The sequence below is a fragment of the Protopterus annectens genome, chromosome 17.part0, assembly GCF_019279795.1.
Source record: "Protopterus annectens isolate FY-2018-M chromosome 17.part0, PAN1.0, whole genome shotgun sequence".
NCBI lineage: Eukaryota > Metazoa > Chordata > Ceratodontiformes > Protopteridae > Protopterus > Protopterus annectens.
The window spans coordinates 743,836,916-743,858,081 of NC_056751.1; the positions used below are offsets into that span (position 1 = coordinate 743,836,916).

At 45.8% G+C, this 21,166-nt stretch overlaps 1 protein-coding gene across 4 annotated transcripts in view; it reads left to right on the top strand.

Annotated features, from left to right (window-relative positions):
- The window catches only part of LOC122791636 (ubiquitin-conjugating enzyme E2 variant 2), a 540,639-nt gene extending 520,512 nt beyond the window's left edge, over positions 1 to 20,127 (top strand). For all 4 annotated transcript variants that reach the window (XM_044059452.1, XM_044059451.1, XM_044059450.1 and 1 more), the window contains one exon: positions 19,268 to 20,127. In XM_044059452.1, the coding sequence (XP_043915387.1) occupies positions 19,268 to 19,414 (147 nt within the window). In that variant the 3' untranslated portion in view covers positions 19,415 to 20,127. The remainder of the gene's footprint in view (positions 1 to 19,267) is intronic.
- Positions 20,128 to 21,166: the final 1,039 nt, after the last annotated feature.

Consider the following 21,166-nt stretch of genomic DNA (forward strand, 5'->3'; position numbering starts at 1 on the left):
CTGCACAGCCGACGCCGGACCCAGACTTTGGGATTCTGGCCGACCGAAGGCTGCCTGCCGGCAGGAAGAACCCCACAGTGATGACTGCAACAGTGAAGACTAACATCTACATTTATGTAAGTGTACACAACTGTACTTTCTTCGTGTTTCACTGTTGCAGTGATCACATTTGGGTTATCTGCTTTCAGTAGCCCTCAGCCTGATTAACAAAGTCTTGGGTCCTGCATTGGTTGCTGTCTCTTCTTCCGTGACGTCAGGTAGTCAGGGATATAAAACATGCAACCGACACCATTACATAGTCTTTCTTGCTGTGCAGTGCCCGAAGCAGAAGCAGTTCGCAAGTGCCATTCGGACGACTCCTGAAATTTTTGGTTTCAGAACCAAAGTCTTCAACTAAAGATAAGTACCCCGTTGGGGAAACATTTTCTTGCTCTAAACCGATGTCAGTAAAAGTAAATAATTGTATTTCTTGTGGAAAGCAAATACCTCATAAAGATTTCCATTCATACTGTATTCCTTGCCTAGGCCATGATCACGATGTACCCCGCTGTCGGTTTTGTGCCTTATTTAAACAACGAACTATCCGTCATCGGTATATTCACGCTTCTAAATATTTTGGTACTCAGTTCAATTATCCAGATAGGTCTTCGGTAAGCCATCCGACTACCGATATTCTGTAAAAACGCAAAGACAGAGGCAGGCAGTCTAGGTCCAAAGCTGCCGATGACACTTCTCCTAAGCCAGTCGCCAGTTCGCCGGTACTCAGTGAGGCACTTTTGCAGCCCCTGATACCCGCTACTTCAGATTCGCAGGCCTCTACTGAGACCCATTCGGAGTCCGGTATGCCGCGAGATGCTTCAACTGTGGAACCTGCAGATGTCTCTACCTTGGATGGGTCCGGAGCCGCTGTGCAGCACCAGCTTCTGAGGGTGTATTCAGGCCTACTGACTTGCATGTTAAACCAACGCCATCTTCTTCAAGGCCTAAAACTCGAACCATGCCTAGAAAACCGATGCCCAGACCGAATGGTCAGGCCTCTATGCCTAAAAAACAAAGAATGTCTGAAGACCTTATTACTTTAGTCAGAGGAAGCCAACCTTCCCCCTCTTAAGAGACCTAGGACTGATTTTTCTTATGATTCTTGCAGAGCTGCTGTCACTGGGTCTGTACTTAGAAGGTATGCTTGGCTTAAGGAGCAATCCTTGCCAGATCATGTTAAAGTTAAATTACTGGATGCACCCTTAAATCAGGACCGCCTGTTTGGCAACAAGGCAGAAGTTCTGAAAAAGATGGAGGAAAAAGTTAAATCTAAGCAAACTGTTAAAGATTTCCTACAAGTACAACCTCCAAGATTTAGTAGGCATTGGCCCTCTAAGAATTGGTCCTTTCCTTCCTCTTCCAGGCCTTCTCAGTCCAAACCCTGATCCAGCAGAATACCCAGGCTTCAGTCCCAGGGTACGCACAGGACTAAGCAGTGGGTGGCTCCCACTTCCAAATCTGGTTGTCGTAAAACTCCTCCGTATGGTAAACTGTCTCAGTGACTTAAATTTAAAACTTTCAAGCACTTCTCCTTCTCAACTGACTGCTCCTTTGGGGGGGGGGGATTGCTCTGCAGGCAAAAAAACTGGGAACTCATTAACCAGGACAAATGGGTTTTGAATATAGTTTCCCAAGGATACAGATTTCACTTCCACACTTTACCAACCTCAAATGGTTGGCGAGATCTACCCCCAAATCAGTGGGCAGAGTCTCAAAAGCAAGTTCTCCCCCTTAAGTATAAGGGCTATTCAGACTGTCCCAGAAGAGGAAAGGGGGCAAGGTTTCTACTCGAGACTTTTCCTGGTGCCCAGACAGACAACTCTTGGCATCCTATCCTGGATCTCTCTATCCTAAACAATTTTTTGGTCATTCCAAAATTCAAGCTGCTAACTTTTTACCAGTTGCTTCCTATGCTAGACAAGGATGCCTGGTTGGCACACTGGATTTAAAGGAAGCCTACCTGCACATCCCAATCGGGGAATCTTGCAGAAGATACCTATGCTTCAAAGCAGGCTTCATACACTATCAGTTCTCTGCACTGCCCTTTGGCTTATCTACTGCGCCCAGGGTATTCACAAAGTGCCTAGCTCCAGTCATTGCATTTTGCAGGCAAAGAAATATTCAAATATACCCATACCTGGACGATTGTCTAATTCAGGCAGAAAGCCAGGACATACTATTGAATCATCTGGCATTTCTACAAAAAGTGCTAACTTCTCTGGGGTACACCATAAACGAAAAGAAATCACATTTTGTACCCTGCCAACAAATTATATTCCTGGGAGCAAGCTTGAACACGACTTCCGAGATCTCTTTCCTCACGCCAGAGAAACAAGTTCATTTGACAGCTTGCTTCAAACTAATGGCCACAAAGACCCTGAAGTCTGACACATACGGCAAGCCTTGGGGTTCATGGCCTCCTGCATTCTCCTAATTCCATATGCAAGACTGCATGCAAGGAAACTACAATGGTATCTAAAAAGCCTATGGTGTCAACATTCTCAGGTTCTAGAAGCAATGATACCTATCATACCTTGCCTACAGTTGGTTCCTTTGGTGGGCAGAGGCCTGCCACCAAAACAGGAGACTGCCTTTCACGCTACCCCCTGCCGCCCAAACCCTAACAGACGCATCAGACTTTGCATGGGGGGCTCACTTGGCATGGAAGTGCATGCAGGGCAAATGGAACCCAAGTCAAATGCACCTGCATATCAATCAAAAAGAAATTTTAGCTGTACAGAATGCACTGACAGCCTTCAATGACCACATTCTTCCAGGACAATTAATGGTAAAGACGGATAACACCACTGTTGTGGTACATAAACAAGCAGGGGGAACCCACTCATACCCTCTCTGCAGACTAGCCATGGCTCTGTGGAACACAACCTTGAGCTACCAAGTGCACCTACAGGCTAAATTCCTGCCTGGAAAGGTAAATACACTGGCAGACTATCTAAACAGAAATCTCATGGACCCACACGAGTGGAAACTGGAGCAAAAGACATTCAACATGTTGATAAGTAAATGGGGAGCCCAGAGATAGACCTGTTTGCCTCCCCCCAGAACTACCAATTGGACAAATTCTGCACAAGGACTCCCCACAAACAAGCTTGGAAAGTGGATGCCCTGTCCTTAACCTGGAAAAATCTATCAGTTTATGCCTTTCCTCCTCTGCCTCTCCAGGGTACTACTAAAGATCAAACAGGACAAATCAAGGACGATACTGATACCAGACTGGCAACGCCAACAATGGTGTACCCTCTCTTGCACAGTGTGTCACTGTTGGCACCATTGCATCTGCCTCAGACCCCTACCCTGCTGTCCCAGCAGAAGGACCAGATTCTGCACCCTCCACTTCAAACCCTGAACCTGGCAGCCTGGCTAATTACATGATCTCTCCGCTACCATCCCTCAGTAAACAAGTGTTGGATTTCATTCTGGAGGCAAAGAGGCCTAGTACTAGAAAATCTTATGCTGAAAAATGGAAAAGATTATGTTCCTGGAACTTAATTCAGGGGATGGGCACAGCAGTGCCCAATTTACCTCAGAGTCTTCAATACTTAACCGAGATGCTTCACAAGGGCCTTTCCCTCCATCAAAATTCATGCCTTAACCATTTCAGATCCATTACAACACAGAACCACCCCTCTTCTCTCATCCTCTGCTCAAGCAGTTCCTCAGAGGGGCCAAAAAACATAAGGCCACCCAGGAGATCCCGTACTCCAGCCTGGGACCTTAACTTTTTATTGGAAAAACTTACTCTACCTCCTTCTGAGCCAGCTGCAAATGCAGAGTTGAAATTCCTTTCTTGGAAAACAGCCTTCCTTTTAGCCATCACTTCAGCAAGAAAGGTATCTGAATTACAGGCCCTTATGGCAGTGGAGCCTTTCTTCATCTTTCATTCGGACAGGGTGTCCCTCAGGACCAATCCCTCTTTCATGCCCAAGTTGGTATCCAGTGTGGCTCTTAATCAGTCCATTCATTTCCAACCTTCTTTTCTAATCCACAAAACAAAGGGGAATGGATACTGCACTCCTTAGATGTGCACAGACAACTTAGATTTTACTTGGACAGGACTAAACCTCTCAGGAAATCTGAACAGCTGCTAGTGCATTTGCTGCAGGGGCAGAGGGGAAGGCCATTTCAAAGCAAAACATTTCTAAATGGATAGACTATTGCATTAATTTCTGCTATAAGCACCATGGAAACCTATTCCACAGGGGTTGAGACCTCATTCAGCCAGGGCTGCATCTACTTCAGCCTTTCTCAGAGGTGTTCCTACCAGGGACATCCTAGAAGCTGTTATCTGGAGTTCTGTACATACTTTCACCAAGCATTACCATTTGCCAATTTTCTCTAAATCCAGAGCTGGTTTTGACACTGCAGTCTTGCAGGGCCTTATAGCTGGTCCTAATGCTATCTAAATTCCTCCTCCCAGCCTTAGCTTTGGGAATCTACCCAAATGTGATGACTGCAACTGTGAAACACAAAGAACATAGTACAGTTGTGTACACTTACCATGAATGTAGATGTTAGTGTGTTCACTGTTGCAGTCCTGGTTACCCTCCGTCCAGCCCCCTGACTTCTTTTGGCTGAACCTCTATTCCTTTTTACTATGCTTAAAATGTTTTTGGTGTATTTTTTTTTGTTGGAGTTATAACCTTGTTTATGTTTATTTAATTGCTTCCCATTAGGGAGGCACCTGACATCTGGGGCAAGAAAAACTGATATAATGGCGTTGGCACATGCTTTATACCCCTGACTATCTGATGTCATGGAAGATGAGACAGCAACCTGCGCAGGACCCAAGACTTTGATAATCAGGCCGACTGAGGGCTGCTGCAAGCAGGTAACCCAAATGTGATGACTGCAACAGTGAATACACTCGAACATCTACAATGTTAAGTTGTCAATCTCGCCTTCATTCTTGCTTGATGGGTTCGGAGCCGACCCTCGGCTCCGACTCGGCACTTGCTTTAGCTCGAGAACTCCTTTTACCAGCTCGAGGCAGCCCCATATCCCATGATGCAAGGCAGGAAGTACCCAGATCTCGTTTGCCGCTTCGCTTGGGAGGTCTTCTCTTTACCAGCTCCTGGTAAGTAGTTCACATTTGTGATATTTCAAGCCCCTTTTAGTTTAAAACTAATTTTTTGATAGTTTAATTTTAATTCTACCCTTTTTCTGACAGAAATCCCTGTCTCTTTTAATTTTTTGTTAGTCAATTTTCCCTATCCCATCCCCCCCCCCTGTTAGGGTGTGTGTGTTGGTGTTTTTTTTATAAAATACCTCTTGGTATTTGTTTAATTTTATTTTTGACTGGTGTGTCTGTGTGTGTTGTGTTTAGGCACCATGTCTAAGGAGAGGGTTTCAGGTTTTAAGAAGTGTGACTCGTGCTGTCAGAAGATGTCTCTGACAGACGGTCACACTTCTTGCCTGTACTGTTTTGGCCCTCTTCACCTGCAGGACTCCTGTGCTATTTGTCACTCCTTCAGCCAGAGAGTCCTGCAGGAGAGACGCAACAAGTTGATTCTCAGGGTCTTCTTAAGCCGGAGGGCTCTCCGCCAAGTCGGCTCCACAAAATCAACAAAACTGCCAAGGCCCAGGCTTCTGTTCCTAAGCCTGCGGCCTCGGCTCCGACTCAGTGAGTCGAGATCGCCCGCTGGAGCCGATTCTGATCCACTAAGCTTTCGCGCCGATGGCTATCGGTGCCGGCTGTGTTGACCACCGATGTCGGCCCGATCGGCTCCGACACCCATGTGGCACAGGCATCGGTGTCGGCTCCGGTCGGCTCCCACACCGTTACTTTGGTGGCTGTATCGGCTCGCGCTGGAGCCGATACATCGAGACGTTCTGTCGGCTCCGCCTAGTCGGTGCCGACAGGATCAGTAGTATCGGCTCCGGTGGCCCATTCCAGGAAGAGGGCGGGGGCTCCTTCCTTGGGGCCGGTACTTTCGCCCGCCGCCTCTTCTATCGGAACGGAGCCTTCGGAGCCGATCTTCAAGGTCATCCAGGTTGTCAGATCATGACCTAGAGAGAGTGGTCAGTAGATTACTCAAGTCACAGGTACTGGCCCAAATGTTACACAGTCCGTCTCAGCAGACGACTGTTGGTCCACACCCCGTTACAGTTCCTCCTTCAACTCTATCCCAGAGTTTGGAGTTGGAGTCTTCGGGCATGGTTACTGCTACGGCTGGAGGACGGATACCCCTTCTGTTCCTTCAGCCCCTACTCTTATCTCCTCTTCCTTAGAGGGATTCGTGGTCGGGCTTCCATGGTCTCCTCCGAGGGGTGAGTGGCATCGACCCTTGTCCGAGCCCGCTCTTCCCTTGGAGCCTCGGCCTTGGTGAGCTCGGCTCCGACATCTGCCTCGGAGACTTCCCTTCGGTGGTTCCTGGAGTTCCTAGCTCTTCGTGCGGGTTCTCTCGGACCTGCCTGGGAGGGGAGCATTCGAGGTGATGAAGAGTGTACTGGCCACTAGTATCAGTCAGCAGTCTGTTCCCGTAGCTCCTCCCTCTATGGTACCTGTTGACATCTCTGCCACTTCTCTTGCTACAGGACCCAGAGATCCTCCGCCTCAGGTTTCCCCATTGGGAATTTCCCCTCTTCCGAGGATTCTCCTGATGTTTCGGGAGATCCTCCTAGGAAGAGGACTTGTAAGAGGAAGCATGTAGACTCCCGAGTCTGTCACTCGATACTGACTTTGATGAGTCAGAGGGATCCCCTAGATCCCCTCTGAGGATGTCTCCTTCTCAGACATCCTAGAACTTCTGAAACAGAGGGAAACTGGCCCACCAACAATCCCTCTGAGGATGAGTCAGTATACCTAGAGGCGTTTGGATCTCGGCCCTCCACCTCCTGGGTGTCTCCGCCTTCGACCCCTTATGCAGGTTATTGCACGAAGGCGTGGACAGCTCCTGACTCTGTAGAGCCAGTCCCTAGGAGGCCTTCTAAATTTATCACTGCCCCTAGTGACAAACAATTCCTAACCAAGGGTGTCCCGCTGATGCCATGGTGGTGGCTGCGGCCACCAAAAGGAACTTGCAGATCCTTCCGTGCCGCCCATCCTCCTAATAAGGACTCTAGGACCATGGATAGGTACGGCAAGCGGATGTTTTCCTCAGCGACCTTTGCTATGCGTTCGCTGAATTATCTTTGTCACTTCACCAGACTCCAGAGAGATATCCTGAAGGAGCTGGGAGAAGTAGTTCAGGATCCTACAGCTGCAGGGGCTCAGGAAAAGATTGCTTCGCAGCTAGGAACCCTCAATTCCATTGCTAACTCCTCCATGCGGCTAATATCTTATGCTGCGGATGGAGCGAGTAGAGCCGCAGGCACAGGTGTGGCTCTTAGACGCCAAGCCTGGATGCGGCTATGTGATTTTGCGGATCCCTTTAAGGCGCACTTCACAAATTCTCCCTTTGATGGGTCAGCTTTGTTTGGCCCTCAGGTGAAGGAGACCTTGACCAGGTGTGAGCAGGACGGCAAGACTCTTTCTGCTGTTGGAGTCCGCTTTTCCACCCCTTCTAGGCCTTATCCCAAAGGTCAGAAAGCTGGGAAAATGTGGTTCCGAATCCCAAGGAGTCACGCCGATTCACGTGGTCAGTTTACCCCTAGAGGCAGAGGGGTAACAACAACAGACGCCGCTCTAGAGGCAGAGGGGTCCAAGAACCAGGGAAACAGGGAGCCTCTCTGATAAGCCCTTTCAGCATCCCTGAGGTGTTGCCCGGCTGTCCCTCCTTGGAGGCAGTCGGGGGAAGATTATCACTGTACCCAGAAGCCTGGCATTCCCTCACTCAAGACAGATGGGTACAGTCGATCATATCCAAGGGTTACATAATTCCTTTCGAGGAAAGTCCCTTCCCCTCAAATTCCCTTCCAGATGTACCACCCGGTCTAAGGGACATTGCAGAGTTAGAAATCGCAAAACTTCTGCAAAAAAGAGCCATTCAGCCAGTTACAATAGACCATTCAGAGCCCGGAATCTACTCAAGGTTCTTTTTGGTCCCCAAAAAGACGGGAGACTGGAGACCAATATTGGATCTCAGCAGACTCAACAAGTCTGTCAGGAAGACAAGATTCCGAATGGTCACTCTTCAGTCAATTCTGCCCTTCTTACAGAAGGACAACTGGATGTGCTCAATAGATCTTCAGGATGCGTACTATCACATCAAAATTCACAGACGCCCAGGAGATTTCTCCGCTTCGGCTGGGGTCCAGTCATTTCCAGTTCAGAGCCCTGCCCTTTGGTCTCACTACAGCCCACAGAGTGTTCACCAAATGCATGGCAGTGGTCACGGCTCACCTGAGACGTCGAGGATTCCAGGTGTTTCCGTATCTCGACGACTGGCTCCTGTCAGCCACCACCAGGCATCAGCTTATACAAGCCAGGGATTACACAATAGACCTTTGTTCTCATTTGGGCATCTCAGTCAACTTCAAAAGTCATCCTTATCGCCCTGCCAGTCTATTACCTTCATAGGCGCAAACTTAAACACTGTTCGGATGTCAGCTACCCTTACAGAACAAAGAGTTTCAGACATTCAGACTCATGTCAGAATCATTCTGGCCAGCAAGAAAGTACAGGCCAGAATGGTTCTAAAGGTATTAGGTCTCATGGCTGCGGCCATTACTCTTCTTCCCCTGGCTCGATTCTACATGCGCCTCCTGCAGTGGATGCTGTTCACGCAGTGGTCATACCAACAACTCCCAATGCGTCACCAGATTCTGGTGACACAAACATGCAAAGAACATCTTGCTTGGTGGATCACATCGTCTCAGGTTCACCAAGGCAGGTGCTTTGTACCTCCGTCCCCGATGGCCACTGTCACCACGGATGCCTCCCTGATCGGGTGGGGGGGTCATTATCAGGGCAGGATGGTTCATGGGACGTGGCAACCGGTCGGGTACCATCTGCACATAAATGTCCTGGAGATGAGAGCAGTGCTTTTAACGTTGCAAGCCCTCAACGACTTTCTTCCTGTAGGGACAATTGCAGTCCACACAGACAACATGTCTGTAGTTTGGTATATCAACAAACAGGGCGGAACCAAGTCCTACCCCTTGTGTCGAGAAGCGCTCAGACTTTGGCAATGGGCGATCTCCTCTCATCGGTTTCTGGTAGCAACGCATATCCCTGGGAAAACCAACATTATAGCGGACAGATTGAGCAGAGCTATTCTCATGCCTCACGAGTGGTCTCTCAAGCAATCCATAGCGGAAGAGATTTTTCTGGAATGGGGTCGCCCATGTTGCGATCTTTTGCTACTCCCCAAAACAGCAAATGTCCAGACTTCTTCAGCCTCTTCCTCTATCAGGCCATCCCCAGAGACGCTCTGACCCAGGATGGGCCCCAGGGACTTCTTTATGCCTTCCCTCCATTTCGTCTGATCCCTCAGGTGATCCAGAAAGCTAGCGCTTTGAGAGCCAAATTGATTCTCATTGCCCCTTACTGGCCTCGACAAGTTTGGTTCCGTTCCTCCATCATCACCTTTTGGTGCAGCCGTGGCATCTGGACCCAGTGCCAGATCTACTGATTCACCAATCCGGTCAGCTGCACCGGTCAATACCTTCTCTCAACCTCACAGCATGGTTGCTCCACTTCCTTCCTTAGCCAGGCTTCCTTTGATCTCTAACCCAGTTAGAGATATCATAGTAGCTTCACTAAAATCCTCTACCAGGAGGATTTACACAAGCAAATGAAACGTTTCTCTTATTGGGCTAAGGCCCAAAATATTGATCCTTTTACTGCCCCTGTTCAGGCAGTTCTGGACTTCTTAGCAGAGATTTTTCATGCAGGCTCCTCGTCTTCCACAGTCAGAGTTCAGTTGGCTGCTATTTCTAATTTTCATGTCGGGATAGCAGATCATAATATTATGTCCCATAGGCTCTGCAGGGCCTTTTGAAAGGAATTTTCCTACTAAAGCCTCCAATCAGGAATCCTCCTCCTCAGTGGGAGCTAAATTTAGTGCTGACATCCTTGATTCTTCCCCTTCGAGCCAGCTGTTTCTTGTTCCCTAAAATATCTTTCTTGGAAAACGTTATTCCTAGTGGCTATTACATCTGCCAGGAGGGTGTCTGAACTTCATGCTCTTTCGGTTCGACCCCTATTTGATTTTTCACAAAGACAGAGTATCTTTGAGAACTAATCCATCCTTTTTACCTAAGGTCGCTTCAAAAACAATCTGAATCAATCCATTGATCTCCTGTATTTTTCCTAACTATTCAGATAGAGCTGAACAAAAGCTACATTATCTTGACGCCCACCGTCAGCTTAGATATTATTTGGACAGAACAAAAAATTTAGAAAATCTGATCAACTTTTTGTTTCCTATGCGGATAATAAAAAGGCCTTCCTGTTTCTAAAGTGACTTTGTCCAGATGGCTTTCTTCGGTCATCACTGAAATTTATACGATCAGGGGAAAACAGCTGTGCTCAAAACCTAAAGCACATTCAACTAGGAGTTTAGCTACTTCTACAGCCTTTCAAGCTAGACTGCCTTTGGACACTATTTGTGCAGCGCCACTTGGGCCACTCCTCACACTTTGTTTCCCATTACAAATTGGACTTGGCCTCCAGGGACAGAGCCAGTTTTGGCTCTACAGTCCTCAAGAGTTTGTTCCATTGAGCCACCCAGGATAGAGGTGCTAGGGGCGGTCCCATCAAGCAAGAATGAAGGCGAGATTGACAACTTAACATTAAGAAGTTATGTACCTACCATAACGCTCCATGTTAGTTGTCTTCTCTCGCCTTCTTTCTTGACCTCCCTCCTTCCCCTGGCCTGGACAGACCTTGTATAAGAAACTTTTATGCTAAAGACCATTCAGACCTGGTCCTTTTTCCATCTGTAAGTTTCTTCTTCCTTTGGGAAGTATTTTATGCTTGGTGTTATTGCCCTTTGTCAACAAACGAGATCTGGGTACTTCCTGCCTTGCATCATGGGATATGGGGCTGCCTCGAGCTGGTAAAAGGAGTTCTCGAGCTAAAGCAAGTGCCGAGTCGGAGCCGAGGGTCGGCTCCGAACCCATCAAGCAAGAAAGAAGGCGAGAGAAGACAACTAACATGGAACGTTATGGTAGGTACATAACTTCTTATTTATGGTAAGTGTACACAACTGTACTTTTCATATGTTAAAATATCAGCAACATATTATGGAGCTAATTAAACAGAAAATGATGTTGATTCCTGACATAAAGATTTACAAGAGTTAATGCATTCTGCTAACCAAGTTGGAAAACATACTTTGCAATGTGGTTTTGATGCCTTAGAAGCGTCTTGCAGGGCTGCTGTTACTGGGTCTGTTCTTAGAAGGCATGCTTGGCTTAAAGAACAAATCTTGCTAGATCATGTCAAAGCAAAATTGCTAGATGCTCCATTAAACCAAGAGCATCTGTTTAGCACTAAAGCAGAAGTCGTCATCAAAAAGATGGAGGAAAAAGCTAAATATATGCAAACTGTTAGATTTCCTACAGGTACAACCACCTAGATTCAGTAGGCATTGGCCTTCTAAAGAATGGTCTTTTCCAGTCCCTCCCAGATCTTCAGTCCAAACACAGGGGCAGCAGACCACCAAGACTAGAGTGTCAGGGTATGCACAGATATAAACGGAATGCTCCAGCCTCAAAAACAGGGAGTAGTAAGCCCACCACCCTATGGTAAAAATTCACAATGACTTATCCTTAATTCTTCCAAGCCTTGCCCAAGTACTTGCACCCTTAGGAGGAAAACTAGCCCTGCATGTAAAAAACTGGGAGTACATTACCCAGGACAAATGGGTCTTTAGCATTGTATCCCAGGGAAGCAGATTCTTCTTCCACTTAATGCCAACCCCAAGCAGATGGCCAGACGACCTTCCAAACCAGTGGGCAAAGACCCAAAAGCAAGTACTTTCTCTTCTCAGTATCCAGACTATTCAACCTGCCCAAGCAGAGCAAAGGGGACAAGGTTACTCCGGACTGTTTCTGGTACCCAGAAAAGAAAACTCTTGTTGCCCTGTCCTGGACCTGTCTGTTCTCAACACCTTCCTGGTGGTTCCAAGATTCAAAATGCTTACTCTAACAGCTGCTTCCTATGCTAGCCAAGGACTCCTTGCTAGCCACCCTAGACTTAAAAGAAGCTTTTCTGCACATCCCCATAAGGGAATCTTGCAGGAAATATCTACGTTTCAGAGCAGGCTCTATGCACCATCAGTTCTCTGCACTTCCCTTCGGCTTGTCTGCCGTGCCTAGGGTATTCACAAAATGCCTAGCTCCAGCCATTGCATATTGCAGGCAGAGAAAAATTCAAATTTACCCATACTTGGATGATTGCCTGATTCAGGCGGACAGTGAGGAATTGCTACTCCAGCACCTGACATTTGTAAAGAGACTTCTAACTTCACTGGCATATACAGTCAGCGAAAATAAATCACATCTGGTACCAGGCCAAAATATTGTATTCCTGGGAGCAAGCTTGAACACAACTTCCCAGATGGCATTCCTCACTCCACAAAAACAAATTTATTTGACAAACTACTTTAATCTACTGGCCACCCAAACCCAGGTATCTGCAAGAAAAATACTGCAAGCCCTAGGGTTCATGGCCTCTTGCATTCTACTAATTCCATATGCAAGACTGCTTATGAGAAAACTTCAGTGGTACTTAAACTCTGGTGTCAACATTCTCAGGACCTGGAAACAATGATTCCTATCATTCCTTGTCTAAGGACAGAGTTTCTTTGGTGAGCAAAGGCCTGCTAACACAACAAAGGACTCCCTTTCACTCAACCCCCTGCCGCCCAAATGCTAACAAGAGACACATCAGACTATGCATGGGGGGCTCACATGGCAGGACAATGCATTCAAGGCAAATGGAGCCCAAAGCAAATGCACCTGCATATCAGTCAAAAAGAAATGTTAGCTGTACAGAATGCTCTGACAGCCTTCAAATGCCTTATTCTTCCAGGACAACTGTTGATAAAGACAGACCATGCTGCTCAATGCCAGAAGTCTAAACCTCAAGATGCACGCACTCAAGGCTGTCCTCAGTATGGAGAATATCGATATCTGTGCAGTAACAGAAACCTGGTTCAAGGCTCCCGAAAGCACCCCAGTACTACCAGGTTATACTTCATACCATGCTTTTCGGCCACAAAGCTCAGACCGAACCACAAAAGGAGGGGGAGTATCCATATACATCAGATACCCACACCTCCAGGTTAGTGGCACTGCACGAAGCATCGGAGACCACCCATGTGCAACTAACTGTGGGCAAAACTGCCTTTCAGTTTGTGGCCTGCTACGGACCACTCTCCCAAACTCAGGAACCCCACTCGGCTTTCTTGAGAACACTGGAGAATATGAAGGTCTCTCCAAACACCATTATATTGGGTGACTTCAACTACCCAAACATTGACTGGGAAAACTACTCAAGCCCCAACACCCTCGCCCAACGGTTCCTAGAATTTATAAACTCAAATGCTATGGAACAACTGGTCACCACCCCCGCAAGAGCGGGAAACTTATTGGACCTGGTCATCACCAACATGGGGACGCTATGTTCCACACCAGAGGTATACCCCTCATTGGTAAGATCAGACCATAAATTAATCTCACTGGACATCCATATCCTGTCCCCATCCCCAGCCAAGGAAACCACGGTAAAGAACTTCTCAAAAGTAAACTTCACACTTCCCAAAACCGAGGTGGTATCCTTCATAGCCCCCGGGCCAATGGAAAATACGTCTCAAACCGCATAATCCTTTACAAATGCATTCTATGGACACCTACTGGAATGCATGGATTGTGCTATCCCAAATAAAACCAAGACTCACTCCCCCAAAGGCAGGAGACCTGTCTGCTGGACCCCGGCCATAAATAAGCTATACAACAGGAGGAGGAAGCTACTACATGGTAGAGCAAAATCCCAAAAAGGGAAGGCATCTCTGATCAGTACTAGCAAGAAACTACGATCCCTCATAAAATCATCTAAGGCCAGCTTCGAAAGAAAAATTGCACAAGACACTCACAAGGCCTTCTTTAGTTATGTCAGGAATCTGGGTGGCAACTCCCAGATATGCTCTGAGTTAGTGCAAAATGACAAATACACTGAACCCACAGACATTGCCAACATCCTGGCAGACAAGTTCAGTGCAGATTTCTCCCCCCATCCCCCCCAAAAGAGCAAATGTCTATCCCAACAGAGTGTAGCCTCCCTGACATCACAGATGAACAGGTGAGAGCTGCCCTCTCCAAAGCAAAAAACACAGCATCAGTGGGACCGGACGGTGTCCCGGGCTGTGTCTTACACGAGCTCCAAGAAGAACTTAACCCTCACATAAAGTCACTGTTCAATCTCAGCCTTACTACAGAATATGTTCCCAAGGAATGGTGTACAGCAACAGTGGTCCCGCTCCACAAAGGTGGCACCACAATGGACCCCGGAAACTATCGCCCTATAAGTCTGACTAGCCTGGTCTGCAAAGCTATGGAGCATATCATCATGGAACTCGTAAACAAAGACATTGGGAACCTCCAGACACTGGATCCTACCCATTTTGGCTTTAAGGGCAGATCTTGCCTCTTGAACCTGGTCGACTTCTTTGAAACAGTTACCAGGGCCATAGACGAAGGGAAGGTAGTCCACACAGCCTAACAGGACCTCGCCAAAGCCTTCGACACAATACCCCACTCGGGCATCATAAATAAGCTCACCAGCTTAAATATCAACCCCTGTGTCACAAGATGGTTTGCAAACTGGCTCCGGGATGGAACCCATATGATCAGAATTGCAGGTGCCATGTCAGACTCTAAACCAGTTATAAGTGGCGTCCTACAAGGCTCAGTCCTGGGACCTCTCTTGTTCGGTATATATTTCTCTGAGGTACAGGCTAACATGGGAGGACTATGGCTGACCAAGTTTGCAGATGACTGCAAACTGGGTGCCATAATCGACTCTCCAGCTGACACAAGCATCCTCCAAAATGGTCTCTCAGAGACAGATAACTGGTGCCATAGCCATGGCCTAAAGCTAAATGCCAAAAAATGCATAGTCATCCCCTTTGGGAAAAACAAGGTGCCCAAAAATTACCACATAGGTGGTAATCCATTAAGTACGGAAGAAGTAATTAGGGATTTGGGGACCCAAGTAGATAGTAATCTCTCCTTTGACAATCACGTTGCCAAGTGGTTAGAAAGACCTTCTATGTAGCCCACCTTATCATGAAAGGTTTCACATCTAGATCAAGAGAGGTCATTGTGTCCCTCTACTCATCACTCATCAGGCCCATAATTGAATACAATGCCCCATTTGGGATGTACCTTACCCGACACCTGCAGCAACTGGAAAGACCCCAAAAGTACCTCACCAAGAGGATCAAGGGACTCAAACAGATGCCCTATGCAGTTCGGCTAAAGAAACTCCAGCTCTAACTCGGTTGCTTACCGCCTACTCAGAGGTGATCTGTGCCTGATGTGTAAAACCATGTCCAACCCAGAATTAATGGACATGCTCCACCTCAGGAAATCCAAATCCCTTAGAGCTGCACGCTCCAGGGACTTAAACCTCAGCACAGAAATAAATAGGACATGCTGGAGGGATAGATTCATATCCCAGAGGCTCCCCTCACTTTGGAACAAATTCCCAGTCCATGTTAGGCAGAGCCCCTCACTGACCCTCTTCAAGAGAAATCTTGACGAGTGGATGGGAGATTGTAAGTTTACCCCTGGGATCTCTTTTATGTCCCTGCTAGACAGAGGCACAGTAAACTAACCTTAAAAGGGCCATCTTCTGTGACCTACTATTCAAAGGCACAGTCTACTAATCTAAAAGGGTGGTGAAAGCCAAACACACTCTGGCTAGGCATATAAATGCCCTAGGGCAGGTAGCCTAGTATGAACCTATGAACAGAATTGTGGTACATAAACAAGCAGGGGGGAACTCAGTCCTACCCACTCTGCAGGTTAGCCATGGCTCTGTGGAACACAGCCTTGAGCAGTCAAGTGCACCTGCAAGCTCAATTCCTGCCAGGCAAACTAAATTCACTGGCAGATGAGTTAAGCAGAAATCTAATGGAACCACACAAGTGGAAACTGGATCCCAAATCATTCAAGCTTCTGATCCATAGGTGGGGGGGCACCAGAGTTGGACCTCTTTGCTTCCCCGTAGAACTTTCAATTGAGCAAATATTGCACCAGGAATCCCCACAACCAAGCATGGAACGTAGTTACCCTATCCCTTACATGGGAAGATCTCTCAGTCTATGCCTTTCCCCCTCTGCCCCTCCTCTCGAAGGTTCTACTAAAGGACAAACAGGACAAGCCAAGGACAATCGTGATTGCACCAGACTGGCCACGCCAGCACTGGTACCCACTTTTGTGCAGTCTGACAGTGGTGCCACTATGGCAGCTGCCTCAGACCCCTTCCCTGCTGTCCCAGCAGGAGGGCCAGATTTTGCATCCTCGGCTACAAAACCTGAGCCTAGCAGCCTGGCTCATCCCCTAAACTCTTCACCAGCAGCCCTTAGTAAACAGGTGCGGGATGTCATCCTTGAGGCAAGAAGGCCTAGTGCTAGAAAATCCTGTTCAGAAAAATGGAAGCGATACTGTTCTTGGAGCCAGTCTCAGGGAATGGACACAACTGTGCCCAGCTTACCTCTTTTATACTAAACGACAGAAATGCTACACAAAAGCCTATCCTTCTCTTCAATTAAAATTCATGCCTCTGCCATCTCAGTTTATTATAATACTGAGCCCACCCCTCTTCTCTCATCCTCTGGTCAAACAGTTCCTGAGAGGAGCCAAGAATTTAAGACCCCCCCACAAGAGCTCCCATGCCAGCCTGGGACCTTAACTTTGTATTAGAGAAGCTCATGCTTCCACCCTTTGAATCTGCTGCTACAGCAGAGTTAAAATTCCTCTCCTGGAAAACAGCTTTACTTCTAGTCATCACTTCAGCAAGAAGTGTGTCTGAATTGCAGGCCCTTATGGCCGTGGAACCCTTCATTATCTTCCATGCAGACAGGGTTTCCCTCAGGACCAGCCCATCTTTTATGCCCAAGGTGGTATGTACTGTGGCTTTAAACCAATCCATTCATTTGCCAACCTTTTTCCGTAATCCTCAGAATAAGGGGAAAAGGATCTTACACTCCGTGGACTTGCACAAGCAGCTTAGGTTGTCTCTGGATAGGAATAAACATTTCAGAAAATCTGACCAGCTGCTAGTCAGCTTTGCTACAGGGGCAGATGGCAGGGCCATTTCAAAACAAACCATTTCTAAATGGATAGCACACTGCATCCATTTCTGCTACAAACACCATGGGATACCTGCGCCACAGGGGATCAGAACACATTCCACTAGGGCTCTATCAACCTCTACAGCATTTCTCAGGGGAGTCCCTATCAGGGACATCCTGGAAGCTGCAACCTGGAGCTCTGTACACACCTTCAAGCATTACCACTTGCCTATTAAATCCAGAGCCGAATTTGCCACAGCAGTCTTACAGGGCCTGCTAGCCAGCCCTAATGCTTCTTGACTGCCTCCGCCCTTCCTCAGCTTTGGGAATCAACCCAAGTGTGATGACTGCAACAGTGAAACATGAAGAACATAGTACAGGTCTGTACACTTACCATAAATGTAGATGTTAGAGTGTATTCACTGTTGCAGTCCTGGTTACCCTTCCTCCAGCCCCTTGACTTCTCTATACGTCTATCTATCTCTTTTGGCTGGCCATATTTTATAACATTGGTATTTTCTTTTTACTGGCGGTGTTCCACACCATATAATTGCTTCCTATTTTGGGAGCTCCTGATATGTGGGGCAAGAAAAACTGATGTAATGGCATCTGGTGCATGTTTTAGACCCCTGACAACTTGACGTCATGGAAGAAGCGACAGCATCCAACGCAGAAATACCAAGACTCGGGTTATCTGCCTGCAGGTAGCCCTCAGTCGGCCCGAATACCAAAGTGTGATGACTGCAACAGTGAATACACTTGAACATCTACATTTATGGTAAGTGTACACAACTGTTCTTTATCAGTCTTTTCTTTTGCCCACTTTTTCCACTTCTCCGCAGTCTTCTAGTGTGAAGGTTTTGCATACTTCAGTTTTGCGTAGACAACTTCGATATTATTTTGATAAGACTGAAGCTTTTCTGCAAGTCTCAACAGCTTTTTGTTTCTTTTCATCCCAGGTGTTTAGGTTTGGCTGTTTCCAATAAAACCATTTCCTCTTGGGTATCTGAAGCCATTTCTTATTGCTGTTTTTTTTTTTATGGGAAGAACCTTCCTTCTGTTAGGGCTCATTCTGCTAGTGATGTGGCTTGGTGCTTTTTTGCAAGGGTTTGGATATTAATTATGTTCTTGAGGCAGCTACCTGGACTTCTGTGCATACCTGTACCAAGCAATACAAGTTGAATGTGATTTCTAGGGCCAGAGCTGGTTTTGCCAGAGCCATTCTCCATGCTTCTTAGAGAGTTCTGCTTGCCCTTCCTCCAGTCTTCTTCCTGAGCTGTTGTACTCTCCCTATCGTAAAGAATAGTGCAACAGTAATATGGAAGGATATAGTATAGTTGTGTAAAACCTTAACCATAACAGTAGATGTCCTTCTGTTCACTGTTGCAGTATTCATTCCTTCCCTCCTCCCCTGGTCCTTTTTCCTTCTGGATGTACCCGTTACCTGATATTATCCTTAGGCTGTCATTCCTACTGCGGCTTTTCAGTTCTGAGGATAGTGCCCATTACAGCCTAAAGGTTTTGGTATACTGGCCGGACATCGGGTGCCCCAGGCAGGGGAAGGGATCCCTGTTTAAACAGTAAAGAGAAGGACATCTACTGTTATGGTACAATTTTATGAAACTGTTCTATTGCACTGATATGCTGAGCAGTAGTAAGGTCATCTGCAGCAGATTGTGAGCAGTACACTAGCATTTTAAGCTCAGCAGACACTGGTTTTCTGAATAGCTAGAACAAAGTTTAAAAATGTTTTTGGTGGTGTCTTGATTTCTGCTGTGGTCTCCTACACTTGGTATGCAAATACTGTTACTTCTGTTTTGTTCTCTGTAACATTTTCATCTACTGCTCAGCAGATGCCATATGTATGAATCTAGCTTACAGAGAAATACATTCTAATGTGCACTGCTTTAGGGCACTTTTGCTAATTATATAGTAATTGGTGTGAGTAGTCGCTGTGTGCTGAGAGTTGTAGGAGTTGCTAGTAATTTATATACAGATATATGTTTATCTCTTTTGTGTAGGTGGACGAAAGAAGCATACCAGTACTTGCAAAATGGCAAAGTGCTTACAGTATTAAAGTTTTACTTCAAGATCTAAGACGTTTGATGCTGTGCAAAGAGAATATGAAGCTTCCCCAGCCTCCAGAAGGCCAAATGTACAACAACTGAATAAGTTAAAGTAGAGGGACTTCTGTCTTAAAACAGTTAAAACAGCCACCTTACTCTCATGATTATCTAATTTCACAAAGCAGAACACCCACACCGGTTTGATCAACAGAAGGAATATATTAACAGGACATTTGTAAATCTATGTATGTGTACGTATGTCTGCCCATTCTTTTTTTCTGGTGAAATGCAGAAGAAGAAAGAAGTGGCACAAGTTATTTATTTGTTTTGTAGGCAGTGTTTTTCATGCAGTAACGTGAAGCATTCTGATTTGAAAATCCAAGCTTTTACAGAGACAAAAGCATGACTTTAAATGTAAAGCTGTCACAGATAACATTACAGACAATGTTACCTGCCTTCATAAACTGTTGTATAAAGGCATGTTTTTTTTCTTGTTAAGAGCTGTATTTTAAGTTGTACATTGGTTAAAGTAGCCAATAGAGAATAATGTTGCCAATTTTGTTAATTTTTGCTAGGGTGTGGGAGCAGGCTAATAGCACCAGAAGTATATTGACATTTGTTCTGATTATATGTATTTATAAAAAGGGGAGGGGGGAAATATTTCTTTTGAACAGCTCCTTCGTGTCATGTTACAACATTGCAGATATGTTTACAGTCTTTGTTCTACTGAACCTTGCATTTACCTTTTAGTGAAAAAATATAGATGTATGAAATTGATTCCAAGATTAAAAATTAGTCTCACAATAAATATGAAATGCATTGTTTTGTCCTTTTCCATATTAGTTATTATCACAGTTTTTGTAGTGATTAATAATTCAGGAATATCAGCTGCTGTCCATTTAGATATTAAATAAAGAAGGGAGCAGTAGGATTTATAATGTGAAGCAGTAAATGTGAAATGCAGCTTAGCTGTATGTTTTCCTGCACTTGGGAGGTGGTATAAAATTATGGTTGAAATACTTGCACAAAAGTTACATTTCTGTATTACCTTTTTAATTGTACAAGACAATAGTATAAAGTGGTCTGAACCCTTCAGTAAGCACAACAGAAGCGGCTTTATGGGGATGTAGGAGTGTTTACCTCACAAATGTTGCAGTTCTTGAGGGACAGCAAATTGCTCTTTATTAGCAGGTTGATGATTTGGGCTTTAAGAGCCTTTTTTCAGGCACAGCCTAATTTGTAGAAAGGAATGTAGTGGTTTTATATAAATTGTAAAAGACAGTACATGACTGCTTGACAGCAAGTTAGTATAAATTATTTTTTCATTGGTTGAACAATTTTTACATGTACCTCAAAAGTTCTTATCCATTATTTTTATATTAGAGCCATTACTCCCTGCATTTTCTTTATTTACAACTGTGCAGCTGCTATAAGATGATGTAGTAAAGTTTCTTGTTGGTGACTATACTTACAAAATTAATTCCAGGCATAGTCATTGACTTAAACCACGAATGTGAAATAGTTTAGAGGCATAGATCTCAACTATGCCTGATTTTACAGAACATCCAAGATTTTTTGTTTCTTTTGTTTGCCCTGTCCCTCATTAAATGTTTGATTTTTCTAGTATGTCAGCAGATGATTACAGTTGTCTGTTATTGCCCAACGTTAAGAGTTTCTTATACTGTTCTGTTAAATTAAGTGAATTTTAAAGATTGTCTCTTATTTGGCCTTTATGCCCCCATTTGTTTTTGGTTTTGTCCAAATTCGTTAACAGAGAATTTGAGTGCTATGTTCAGATGAAGGTGGATATATGACTATTACTGCAGTGTCTTTTTTGTTGAAGTATTTGATTTT